This window comes from Mustela putorius, unplaced genomic scaffold (genome assembly GCF_011764305.1).
Source record: "Mustela putorius furo isolate JIRA1106 unplaced genomic scaffold, ASM1176430v1.1 tig00000224_pilon_pilon_pilon, whole genome shotgun sequence".
NCBI lineage: Eukaryota > Metazoa > Chordata > Mammalia > Carnivora > Mustelidae > Mustela > Mustela putorius.
This window is the reverse complement of record NW_025421321.1, coordinates 25,125,473-25,139,651: the sequence shown is the minus strand read 5'-3', so window position 1 is coordinate 25,139,651 and position 14,179 is coordinate 25,125,473. Positions and strand designations below refer to the sequence as shown.

Here is a 14,179-nt window from a genome sequence, read left to right as displayed (position 1 = left end):
TTTTTTTTGAGATTTTATTTATTTATTTGACAGAGACACACAAAGAGAGGGAACACAAGCAGGGGGAGTGGGAGAGGGAGAAACAGGCTTTCCGCCGAGTGGGGATCCCAATGCGGGACTCCATCCCGGGCCCCTGGGATAAAGACCTGAGCCCAAGGAAGATGCTTAATAACTGAGCCACTCCAGTGTCCCCAAGGAGTGAATCTTTTATTTTACAACTATTCTAAACAAAGGATGTCTTGATCAGGTCTCTGTTTTAGAAGTATAGTTCTACAGATAACTAAAGAAAGAAGACCTGACCTGTGGCAGAAGGAAGTAGGAGAATAAGAAATTAATGTATTACTTAGGAATGGGTTTGACTTCATATATCCGAATCCGAAAAACCAGGAGTGGCATCAGCAAGGTGGCAGAATTAGAAATTCCAGGTCTCGTCCCCACAACAGAAACTGATTTAACAGTTATTAACAGACAGGAATACCTCCATGTGACTTTAGAGTCCACGTGAGACTTTAGAGTCCACGTGAGACGTAATAGCATTTGAGTGGAGCACAGAAATGAGAAAAGATACATTGAAAAAGGGTAAGAACAGTTTCAGTTTACCCTTGTCACTTCTCCCCAAGTGAGCATAGCACAGTACTGAGAGATCTTCTGGCCCCACAGATTCTCTCTCATGGGGAAAAGGAGAACAAAGTGAGAGTCTGACTGACATCTCCAGCCTTTCAGGATGCTACCATGAGGGCCATTTCTTTGAGGTCCTACCCAGAACAGTGAGGGAATCCCCTTGCAATAGCTAAGAACAAAGAAAAGAGGCAGGGGTTCTCAAAACTACCACACACATCTCAAAATCTGGTCCATGTACCCTAGTAATAAACCTAATCAAATGACCCAGCCAAAATCTCTGACTGGGCTGACTGGTGAAAACTTTCCCTGCCAAGGCCAGTCTGTAAAGACGAAAAGAGCTAACTGCTTCTTTAGATGGGCAGATATCAGCACAAGATTACAAAGATCAGGAGAACTTGACATCACCAAAACAAAGAAAATAAAGCTATCAAAACTGACCCTAAAATAATGGAAAATGAACTGACTGACAATTCAAAATAATTGTCTTAAAGAAGTTCATTGAAGTGCAAGAGAATACAGATAACTAAATGAAATCAGGAAAACAGTACATGAACAAAATGAGAAGTTCAACAGAGAAAAAGTATTTAAAAAGAACCAAAAGAGGGGTGCCTGGATGGCTCAGTTGGTTAAGCATCTGCCTTCTGCTCAGGTCATGATCCCAGAGCCCTAGGATCGAGTCCCATTTTGGGCTTCCTGCTGAGCTGGGGAGCCCGCTTCTCCCTCTCCCTGCTGCTCCCCCTGCTCGTACGCTTGCTTGCTTTCTCTCTCTGTCAAATAAATAAAAATCTAAAAAAAAAAAAAAAAAAAGAACCAAAAGAAATTGTAGAGCTAAATAATACATTGACTAAACTGAGGGGGGAAAAAAACAATAAACAGCTTTGATAGCAGACTCAGTCAAGCAGGAATAAAAAATCAGAGAACTCAAAGACAAGCCATTTGAAATTATCCAGTCAGAGAACTAAAAGAAAAAAGAGTGAAAAAAAGAGAAAGCTTTCATGAATTATGGGGTGCAATGAAGAAAAACAGTATATGTATTATGGTTCCCTCAAAGGAGAAGAGAAAGGGACAGAAACCTATTTAAAGAAATAATGGCTAATAGCATCAAATGAGGAGAGAGATATGGTCATCCAGGTACATGAAATTTATATGTCCCCAAATAGATTCTATCCAAAGATGTCTTCACTAAAACACATTACAATAAAACTGTCAAAAGGCAAAGCCCAAGAGAATTTTTAAAGCAGCAAGACAAAAAACAAAAAGCCTCATCACATACAAGAGAATTCCCATAAATCTCAGCAAATTTCTCAGCAAAAACCTTTCAGGCCAGGAAATAGTAAGCTGATATATTCAAAGTGCTGGAAAAAAACCCTGCCAACTGAGAATACTTTACCTGGCATAACTAGACCTGCCTTACAAGACATGCTTAAAGAGAATTCTTTTTTTTTTTTTTTAAGATTTTATGTATTTATTTGACAGACAGAGATCACAAGTAGGCAGAGAGGCAGACAGAGAGAAAGAATCAGGCCCCTTGCCAAGCAGAGAGCCCGATGTGGTGCTCGATCCCAGGACCCTGGGATTATGACCTGAGCCAAAGGCAGAGGCTTTAACCCACTGAGCCACCCAGGCACCCCTCTTAAAGAGTATTTTTTTTTTAAGATTTTATTTATTTATTTGTCAGAGACAGAGGAAGACAGAGGAAGTGAGCACAGGCAGACAGAGAGGCAGGCAGAGGCAGAGGGAGAAGCAGGCTCCCTGCCGAGCAAGGACCCTGGGATCATGACCCGAAGCCAAAGGCAGCTGCTTAACCAACTGAGCCACCCAGGCATCCCTTAAAGAGTATTTTAAAGTTTAAAATGAAAGATCACTAAACAGCTACAAGAAAGCATATGAAAATGTAAATCTCACTGGGGAAGATAAACATATAGGCATATATAACATAAAACCCCATTCATGGTGTATAAATCACTTTTAACCCTAGTATAAAAGACAAAAGATAAAATATTAAGAAAAACTGTAACTACAAAAGTTTTTAGTAGATAACACAGTATAAAATAAATTCTGGGACACCTGGGTGGCTCAATCAGTTACGAGTCTGCCTTCGCCTGGGTCATGAGCCCCAGGTCCTGGGATCAAGTTCTGCATCAGGCTCCTTCCTCAGCGGGGAGCCTGCTTCTTCCTCTGCCTGCTGCTCCCCTTGCAGTGCTCACTGTCTCTCTCTTTCTGACAAATAAATAAAATCTTTTTTAAAAAAATTTTTTTTAATTTTTAAGTACATAAATAATAAATTCTGGCACCAATAACATAGTATATAGGTTGGGAGTAAAAATGTAGTTTGTTTGGAATTGCTGATGAGATATGAATATTCAAAATATGTAAGGAATTCCTGCAACCTAGTAGCCAAAAAAAAACCAACCCAATTTGAAAATGGGCAAAGGAATTGAACAGACATTTCTCCTAAGTACACACATCTCTGTTAGGATGGCTAGTATCAGGGCTGTAGGAGAAGGTTGTCTCCACAGGAGTTAGAGTTCTTCGTAATTTTTGCTTGTTGGAGGAACTTGAAGGACAAAAAGTAGTAGGCAGTGGCACTGTCATTTATGCATAAACCTGGAGTACTCAAAATAGAATTCAGGTTTACAAGATGAAATCATGGAGAGAAGAATCATGCTGTGGAAGCATGTGTGTTTCTGAAAAGTAAAAATCTCAAGAAGGAAAAACAAATGGCATTCTTGATCCATCTTTTTTAGTGAAAGAGCTTCAGATGAAACTATCTGAAGTAGCAGATACAATGTATGTTTTCACATTGTGTTAATTTTTGAAGTGGCCCTGGGTCCTAACTACAGTACTATCAAAAATACGTTCAGGATTGTTTAGATACCTGTATTTATAATTTAAAAAAATGTTGTTGGGGAGGTCAATGAATTTCTGTTAAAAGCCGTTCCTGAGGGGCGCCTGGGTGGCTCAGTGGGTTAAGCCGCTGCCTTCGGCTCAGGTCATGATCTCGGGGTCCTGGGATCGAGTCCCGCATCAGGCTCTCTGCTCAGCAGGGAGCCTGCTTCCTCCTCTCTCTCTCTCTGCCTCTCTGCCTACTTGTGATCTCTCTCTGTCAAATAAATAAAATAAAATCTTTAAAAAAAAAAAAAAAAAAGCCGTTCCTGAGTTACATGTAACATACAAGGTAAGTATTTGTTTACAGTATTTGACAAACCATGCATTTAAGTACAACCAGCAAAAAGGAATAAGTATATGGATATGTGATTTTGAAATTAAAGTTAGTCTTAAAATGTAAATAAAATCTGGAACGTGTCCTCAAAAAAAAAAAAAGGGGGGGGGGATGGCTAATACCAAAAATAAAGATGACAAGTCTTGACAAGGATATGGAGAAGAGTCCTTGGACACCTGGGTAGCTCAGCGGGTTAAGCCTCTGCCTTAATCTCAGGGTCCTGGAATTGAATCCTGCATCAGGCTCTCTGCTCAGCAGGGAGCCTGCTTCCCTACCTCACCTCCCGCCTGCTTCTCTGCCTACCTGTGATCTCTCTCTGTCAAATAAATAAATAAAATCCCTTTAAAGAAGAGTCCTAGTATACTGATGATGGGGATATATTGGAGCAGCCATCATGGAAAACAGATGAAAGTTCCTCTAAAAATTAAAATAGACTACTATATGATCCAGCAATCTTGCTTCTGTCCATAAATCCAAAAGATCTTGAAGAGATACCTGTCCTCCCATGTTCACTGCAGCATTATTCACAATAGTCAAGACATCTAAGCAACCTCAGTGTCCATCTGCAGATGAATGGATAAAGAAAATTTTTCATATATGTACAGTGGAGCATTATTCAGCCTCAATAAAAGGAAGTCGTGCCATTCTTGACATCTTGGATAAACCTAGAGGACAATTTGCCAAGTGAAATAAGCCGGACACAGAATGAAAAATACATGATATTTATTATAAAAGTAATACAGACTCATAGAATCAGAGAACAATGGTGTTTGCCAGGGGATGGGGCTGGGGGAAATGGGAAAGATCCTAGACAAAGGGTATAGAATTCCAGTTATAAAGGATGAGTAACATAGGACAGCATAGTACCTATAGTTAAGAATATTATATACTTGGGGCGCCTGGGTGGCTCAGTGGGTTGGAGCCTCTGCCTTCGGCCCAGGTCATGATCCCAGCATCCTGGGATCAAGCCCCACATGGGGCTCTCTGCTCAGGAGGAAACCTGTTTCTCCCTCTCTCTCTGCCTGCCTCTCTGCCTACTTATGATCTCTATCTGATAAATAAATAAAAGAATAAAAATAAATAAAAGAATATTGTATGCTTTAAAATATGCTGAAAAGGTAGATACTATGTTAAATGTTTATATCACAGAAGAAAAGAAAAAACCCAACTTAGAATGGTTTTACCTAATGAAAGTTTTATTAATGTCACAGTAAGTCTTGAAGCAGCTCCATTATGACAGAAGACTTTCATCTTTTGAGTCAATCATCCTCATTTTCTGGTTTTAATGTCTATTACTTTGAGATTGCAAGATTGCTATTCCACCTCCAGGAATAAGAAGGGCAGAGAGCAAAATAATGGCTGGGAAGCTTTTGTGTTTTATTTTAAAACACTTTCCTGGAGGTTCCAATTAACAATTTCTACTTGGATTTCTTTGTCCAAAAGTAAGTTACCCTTAGCTATGAAGAATGCTGGGAAATTATGTTTTAGCTAAGTACATTGCCCCTAAACAAAATTTGGACTCTGCTAGCAAAACAATGAAAATAGAGACTAAATGGGTGCCTCATAGTATCAGCCACGTTGTCTCTCCTCTATGGCTACCTAACTTTCATACATTTTTTCTTTCCTCATCCACCTTTCCCTCAAGGGACATAAATCAAGTTTCCATCATTTGAGTGTTAGGTAGTCTTCTTCAAGTCCAGATAAGACTCCTAGTATTTCAGTAACCTATAAACAGAAAGATAATTTATCTGCCCCCAACGTCAAGCAAAACTGCTTTTGTCTGGGAAGAGGGTGAACATACTTATAGCAATCATTCATTCATAACTGTGATACACTGGTTCATCAAATACTTGTTGAATAGCAGTAGCTTGGACTCCTTGTCCCAGGAGGTTCTTGATTAACAAAAGCAGCTGTCTCTAAAGAAATGCCCCTTGCCTATTTTTTTCCAAAACCTTTCTTCCCTCAGGATATTATCAGCTGTGGCTACATCTGAGTTGGGCAATAGAAGATGCCTTTCCTCCAAGGATCTATATAATCTTCACAGTCTCCTTTCTGTCAGTGTGAGTTCTCTGGCCAAGTAGTGGTCTTAAAGATTGAACAGTCATGGACTGTTGCCTATTTTAAAACTTTCTTGACAGTTAAGCTTCCTCAACTATTTAGTAGCCTTCCAGACTATTTGCTTCTTATGGATTTTAAAGATCTTTTCCAAATGTAGTCTTTTTTATTTTATTTAAGATGTATGTATTAGAGTGCACCATGAGCTGTGGGAGGGGCCAAGGGAGAGGGAGAGAATCTCAGGCAGATTCCCCAATGAGCACAGAGCCCAACTGGGGTCAGTCTCATAACCCTGAAAGCATGACCTGATTAAAAACCAAGAGTCACATGCTCAACTAACTGAACCATCCAAGTACCCTGTATCCAAACATAAACTTTAAACCTAGAGATTTCAGTTAATCTGCTGACGTTTTGCCCTTCCTATCTGAAGCCTGGGGATCTTAAAATGTTTTAAAGAATAGCATTCAGTGTATATACCTCTCTCTGGCAGGGAAGTCTTACAGGCCTGAGAAAGGCATTTCCTTTCTTACCTCCTAAAAAGGCTGTAGTTCTCTTTAACAGTCTGTTTCACCATGAAATATGTAAATTAGCTTTTGTCAATTTTGTAAGTCACTGAATTATGGCACTCAGTTTGGCATTGATACAGCTAGAAGCAGAATTTATGAGAAACTGCATGTAAGAGAGAAGACCAAAAAAGTTTGAAGACTGTATTGAAATGACGTTTCAGTGTATGAGCTATACCTTAAATATTTCTTGCCTCTCTGGTTTTATTTAGATGTAACCTAAATTCATCACTTATTATTTTTTTGTGCCTAGTTTTAAATGAATGAACTTATGAAAGAGGATTATATATAATTCAAATTATCTGAGGACCTAATTAACTGGTAGAATGTAAGTAGTACACATTTACATAAATGTAAAGTAAGTAAATGCCATAGCACTGTTCTGAGGAAAGGTTATTTTATGACACCTTGTCATAATATGTTAACATTTTACATGAGTTAAGCTTTGCCAATTGTGCCACTATAAGAAAGAGCAGCAGATTAGTGTAGAATCTACCATTTCCTCCAATTGAAATGAGGCTTGGGTCTGGATTTATTAATTAGCTCTATGAATTTTATTTCATAAATCATAATTCCTCTTTGAAGAGATTTTATTTTGTTTTTAATGCCATGACAGAATTGATTCATTGGTGTTGAAATTTTGAAACGTGGTAGGGGCTAGGATTCTCATTTTAAGCAGCTAAGTCCCTGTGACATGCTTTTGTTGGTTCTTAACAGAATTTAAGAACACAAACAACTTTACAGGGAAATATTTGTGGAAACCACAGTATGTTCAGTTTAAGGGGCTAACACAACAAAATAATAACAAAAAGTGCTTTATACTGGGGACGACTGGGTGGCTCAGTCAGTTAAGCGTCTGCCTTCTGCTCAGGTCATGATTCTGGATCCTGGGATAGAGCCCCATATCTGGCTTCCTGCTCATCAGAGTCTGCTTCTCTCCCTGCTCTTGCAAATGCACACACACTCGCTCTCATATAAATAAAATCATTTTTTAAGTGCTTTATACTGAATATTTTTATTACTTTACAGAGTTCTCCCAATTTAAGAAGTTCATCTTAATTCCATGCAGTTCCCTTATTTCATCTTCTTCAGTTATTACCTTTCTTCCCCCAATAATAAATGTGTTCTCAAATCAGCTGATGTCAAAACGTTTTTCTTTGTACTGTACTTCAATTTCTAAGGCTTTTTTTTTTAAGATTTTATTTCGTTATTTGAAAGAAAGAGACACAGAGAAGGAATACAAGTAGGGAGAATGGGAGAGGGAAAAGCAGGCTTGTGGTGAGCAGAGGGCCCGATATGCGTCTCGATCCCAGGACCCTGGGATCATGACCTGAGCTCAGGGCAGACACTTAACGACTGAGCTACTCAGGCACCACTTAAGATTGCTTAAAAATACAGGCAAAAGGTAAATAAATTTTGTCTCTGCAAGCTACTTTGTAGTTTCATAGTTAAGACCTAAAAGCATGCAACTAATGCATAGCTCTGTGGTTAGGTTATTATGTGACAGTGTACATCCACTTGCTCCAGTTGTGTACTGGGTTTTCTCACTTTTTTGCTAGAAAGGATTTTCTCATTTGAAGCTCAGATAGTCTGTGTTTTAGGGTCACGTGATGTGTGATCCTCCTCATTCATTCGCTTCTAAATTCATATCTGAGGCTGAAACCTAGATTGAGAATCTGTTAGAATCTCCATTGAACAAGAATCACTGATAAATGATTTTGTTTCTCACTCTCCTATATTGATGTTGCCGTAAGCTTTAGTGTGCTCTGCTTTTTTTAGTGGGCCTTTTTCAATCTAGTGTATTTAAAGAACTTGAAAAAATACTAGGAACATAAAAGTTTAAATAAGTTCATTTATTCTTTGGTTCTGATTTTGTTCTTTCAGTTGGTATATTTGTCGCATATTCAAACCAGTCCTAATGGAAGTACATTTTCTTTCAGGATATCCTTCTCATTAATGTAGTAATTGAACAAATGATCTGTGATACTGATCCTGAGCTAGGGGGTGCTGTTCAGTTAATGGGACTTCTTCGTACTCTAATTGATCCAGAGAACATGCTGGCTACAACTAATGTAAGAAATTATTCTGAGATAAAAATATTTTGGTTTAGTCAGTTTTAGAGGATTTCATGTATAATAAATTATATATAAATACATAAATAATATATAAATATAAAATCTTAAAATTTGTACAATTTTTTAAAATCATAAATACTTGAGCATTTGTACACTTGGTATCCAAGTAGCTATGGTGTTCCTGTAGCAGTTTATTTGTGGCAAAATAGAAGATTTGTAATCTGGGAAAATCTTAGTAAAATGTTAGCATTTCTGTTTATGGCTCTTAGCCTTATTCTGTTAACTTCTTAAAAATTAATATACAACATACGTAACATATTTAACACTGCTGAGCTGTAAACAGTAAAAATGGCTAAGATGGTAAATTTTTATGTTAAGTGTTTTTTAATCATAGTGGAAAAAATTAATATGTACTGAATGATCTCAACTGCTAAGAGAAATCATTCAGAAAAGACTTATGGAAGTATTCCAAAATACTAATAATTGTTGTCTCAAAATTCTGGGATTTTTTTTCTTTATAAAATTCCCTCATATTTAGAGAAGAATATATTGTTTTTAAATCATTACTTGTTTATGAGACCATCGTATAAAAATAGTGGTCAAAAAAATCAAAAGATACTGATTCCCAAATTTCCAAATAAGAAATTTTTGAAATTTAGAAAAGAGATCTAAATTCTGTCCTGATTCAAGTGGCTTGATAAATCAGTTTGGTGTTTTTTTCGTATTTGAATATGCTGTGAATGGAGTTTCAAATTTTCAGCATTTAGTAAGTTGCTCCTCTCAACATTGCTTGGTAGATCTTCATTCCACTTCAGATCATAAGCATATTAGGAAAAAAATTCTTCTGAGTAATTTTCCTCAGAAAAATTTTTTATAATCTTATTTTCATTTTAATTTAGTAATATGAAATAGATTTGATTTCTCAGTTCTGCAGAAATACAGTTAAGGTGAATGTAACTAGTTTTTTTGTTCTTTCATGATATCTTAAAGTATCTGTTGTATGTAATCTACACTAATTCTTAAAGATATTAAAAGATAATAAAATATTTTTTTTTAATTCTATATGTTTCAGAAAACTGAAAAAAGTGAATTTCTAAATTTCTTCTACAACCATTGTATGCATGTTCTCACAGCACCACTTTTGACCAATACTTCAGAAGACAAGTGTGAAAAGGGTAGGGTCTCTTATTTATCTGCTTATGATTTCCATTTTTAAAGAGTGAAATAAGTAGTATAACTGTAACAGGCTGTCTGCTCAGTGCTTTATATGACAAGGAAAAATTAGAAAATCCAAGGGGAACCATCATGTTGGAGAATAATTTGGCTACATAGCAAAGCTCTTTAATTTCACAACATAAGGATCGAAAGTTGTGGGTTAATCAAAAAAGTTGGTTAAAGTAGAGAACGGTTTAAAAAAATAAACTCTGGTAACATTCTAAATGCTGACTCATTTGCTGATACTTTGTGTAGGGGTAAGACTTTCTTTTTTAATGTTTTTTTTTTTATTTCCATGTCATCTTTTATCCATAAACTACACCCATAATTCATCAGCTACAACTTCTAGTTCTACTGACTTATAGTCTGTAGACTGTATTCAGCTTAGCCATAGATGGTACATTATTATGATATTTCATCAGTCTGTGATATTTAAAGTATGTAATCATACTGCCAGAAATAGTGTAAACAAAGGACTTTTGATAAGCATGCAACTCAACTGGTTTAAATGAGGGATGGGAGGGGTGGTTTTAGAGTGTTGGTTAATCCAATGAGTCATTTTAAAAGGGAGTCAATTAAAGAGAATGTTTGCTAAATTAATTAAGTTGTAAAATGGGCACAGATTACATAATACTATCACTTCAATTTCTGAGGAAACATTTATGCATATGTGTGACAGGTACAAGAATGTATAAGAAAATAAAGAACATGTGGTATATTCATACAGTGGAATACTCAAAAGCAGTTAAAAAACTGAATTTCGAACTATTAACAAGTTCTTGAAAATACAAAATTGGATAAAAAAGCATGTTCCAGGGATGCCTGGGTGGCTCAGTCAGTTAAGCAGTTGCCTTCAGCTCGGATCATGATCCCAGGGTCCTGGGATGGAGTCCCACACGGGGCTGCTTGCTCAGTGGGGAGCCCGCTTCTCCCTCTGCCTCTGCCTGCCACTCTGCCTGCTTGTGCTCTCTCTCTCTGACAAATAAATTTTTTTAAAACATTAAAAAGCATGTTGCAGAATGTTTTCATGCAGAACAGTTTCATTTGTATAAATTAAGATAAATGCATTTTTAACTTTAATTTTAAAATAAAACACTTGCAGCATACAGAAATGTTTAGATAATTATATAGCAGACACCATATATTTCCTGTCAGCTTTATCAAAACTAACTTGCCCTATTTTTTTTTCATAATTTTTTTGAAAAGAAAATAAATTGCAGTAATTGTTGAAGTTTCCTATGCACCTCTTCATATTCTCACTTCACCTCCATCCCTCAAGGAATGTTGAATTTGAGGTTTATCACTCAGTGTCTGTTTATATTACTATAAGTGTAATGTATTATTTTTCATGTTTCCAAACTTGATACAAATTGATTTCTGTTGTACACATTGTTCTGCATTTTTTTTTCTCTTATTCAGTGAGTTTTTTAAATCTGTCCATATTGATACCTGGAGTTCTTATTTATTTTTAAGTCTTATATAGTATTCTCTATGAGTATGTTGTAATTTAGCCCCTCTGCTTCTAATGTACATTTAAGTTGTGTCTAGTTATTGCTGTTAAATACAGTGCTGCGATAGACATTCATATTTTTCCTGTGCAAATGTGCTGTAAAATATATGTCTAAAATTCAGAACTTATAATATCCTACTTACTTTTTTAAAACTTCAAGACATAAATTATAATAATATTGTGTTATTCTGGAGTTTAAGAAATTTTTGTAGAGAGAGAAAGCTATCCTAATTATTGGAGGATGACTAAGAAGTAAAAGAAAATGTGTCCGTCTTTTCTCTGGTTGTAACCTCACTTTTTTATCAGAATATTTAGTGTCTTTTAACACTTCCTCATCCACACCCAATTCTATAAAAGGTGGTAACTGAAACAACTATTTTTTTAAATTGAAGTATAGTTGACACAGGATGCTACGTTTCTTTCAGTAAACAGCATAGTTGTTTCACAAGTCTGTACATTAAGCTTCACTCACCACAAGTGTAGCTCCCATCTCTCACCAGGTAATGCTGTTACGGTACCATTGACTATATTCCCCGTGCTGTACCTTTTATCCCTGTGACATACATTTCATAACTGGAATCCTGTATCTCCCTTCTCCCATTTTTCCCATCCCCTCACTCCCCTCACAACTAATTCTTTTTTTTTTTTTTTAAAGATTTTATTTATTTATTTGACAGAGGGAGATCACAAGTAGGCAGAGAGGCAGGCAGAGAGAGAGAGAGAGAGAGGGAAACAGACTCCCTGCTGAGCAGAGAGCCCGATGCGGGACTCAATCCCAGGACCCTGAGATCATGACCTGAGTCGAAGGCAGCGGCTTAACCCACTGAGCCACCCAGGTGCCCCCCCTCACAACTAATTCTTGACAGTTACTCAGGTTAAATGAGATTATGACCAAAGACATCCTTTGTATGTTGTAAAGGACTAAGAAAATAGAAGTAATTATTACTGAAGTAACTGACTTATTTTTTTTTTGTTAGATAATATAGTTGGATCTAACAAAAACAGCACGATTTGCCCTGGTAAGTATGAATTTTATTTTATGAACTAATACAAAATTGTAAGCTTTTTTTGCTCAAAGTATAATGCATTTATTTATACAAGGCTAAGAAAGTCTTATTTTTTAAAAAATCCAAAAAAATTTACCTATTTCTTTCATTGTAAAGAAAAACATTCCATTTTCTCTAATATAAAAGATGGAAAACTGGTTGGAATTTTGTTTTTGTTTTTTACTGTAAATTAGAGCTTGTGTTCTGATTTTTTTTTTGAGAAGACATCTGAAAGTTGAGAATTTTAGTTCATTATTTTTGAAACCTAATAAACTAAGACCAGCTAGGAACTAGTGTTAGTGTTCATGACAGCATTATGCTTAGGTATTATTTATGAACCTGAGTGTAAGCACTGTTGCTTCTACTTGGAACATGCATACTAGGGATGGGGCTAGGAGAATAGAAAATGCGCTGTGTGCACCTAGAATCCTGTCTCTTCTGCCAGGCTCATCAGTGGTCTAGGAGACCCAGTTTCAAATGAGGAGACCTTCAGAAATTGGATTAGTTAAGAGATAAAATGATTAATTTCATGTCCTAATTTGAGAAAGTGAAAACAAGATACTTAATTAACACTGCAGATCATTGTTACAAAATCTTTTTTGAATAAAATTAGGGAATTGAGAAATTAAGAGAGTGTAATTTTTTTATCAGAGTGAGGGACTAGTTCAGATACTGACTGTGGTGTTTGCTGTTACACAGATGGGCCTGAAACAAGTAAAACTCTTTACTTGCATTTAGCATAGGAAGGATCTTTTAAATACCAGAACTGTATTTTGTATTTTTAATGGCTTTTCTGTTATTAAAACAATGCTGATTATTCCTGATGGCATCATAGTTCCACAAAATATTTATGTGTGTAATCTTCTTGAAAAATAGTTGGACTAGATTTATCCTGTAAGGCTGTGGTTCTTACTCAAAAAATTTCCTCACAGTTTAATATTTCTTGCCTAAAACATTTATAATAGGTGTCAGTAGTTATTGACATAAGCCCTTTGACATATATTCAATTTCGATGTTCAGGAACCAATTTGAAATCCTTTCATTAAAGTATATATCAAGGCCTCTTGAGGGAAGAAAAGGTAGTTTACTTTAGTAGGCCTCGCATGGATATCACATTTTGATGTTAAAAAGATCATTGTTTATAAAAATCTCAATGTACTATTTTTCACTTTATATATAAGTAGCCAAAAATGTCCTTTCCTTAAAGAAGTCTTTTTAAGGAAAGCATATTTTTTCTTAGAAAGTTCTGTTGCACCATGTTAGGCAAAAAGCTTGACGTATTTACTCTTTACTGGGGACCCTTTAATAGATTTGTTAATATTAATAATGAAAGCAGCACACATTAAGGAAGTATTTCTAAGAAGATCTCAATGAGATCAATGAGGGTTTTCTTAGCATGTATGTATTTTTTTTTAATTGAGGCTTTCTTTCCTCTTAACACTAATAAGTATTTTATACAAAAGCCATAGAAGGTATCCATTTAGTCAATAAAAATGGATAGTACTGGAGAGTCTGCTAATGAAAAACTAAAAATCTGTAGCTCTTTAATTGATAATAATGAGGATTAGAAATACAGTTTTACTTTTGCTCTAAAATATGAGGCATAAACTGTATTCTCTTTATTTATCTTTATTCTCTTTATAACTGAATTATAATACTTATTTTCCTGTGATGACTTTCTTTGTAGATAATTATCAAACAGCACAGCTGCTTGCCTTAATTTTAGAACTACTCACATTTTGTGTGGAACATCACACATATCACATAAAAAACTATATTATGAACAAGGACTTGCTAAGAAGAGTCTTGGTCTTGATGAATTCAAAGCACACTTTCCTGGCCTTATGTAAGTAACAATTCTAAAAAATATT

The 14,179-nt window shown here is 35.9% G+C and overlaps 1 protein-coding gene across 4 annotated transcripts in view; it reads left to right on the top strand.

Moving 5' to 3' along the window:
• Positions 1 to 14,179, top strand: part of PPP4R3B (protein phosphatase 4 regulatory subunit 3B) — a 68,784-nt gene that overhangs the window by 38,030 nt on the left and 16,575 nt on the right. For all 4 annotated transcript variants that reach the window (XM_004780299.3, XM_004780298.3, XM_045077857.1 and 1 more), the window contains 4 exons: positions 8,403 to 8,534; positions 9,610 to 9,712; positions 12,240 to 12,281; positions 13,996 to 14,154. In XM_004780299.3, the coding sequence (XP_004780356.1) occupies positions 8,403 to 8,534; positions 9,610 to 9,712; positions 12,240 to 12,281; positions 13,996 to 14,154 (436 nt within the window). The remainder of the gene's footprint in view (positions 1 to 8,402; positions 8,535 to 9,609; positions 9,713 to 12,239; positions 12,282 to 13,995; positions 14,155 to 14,179) is intronic.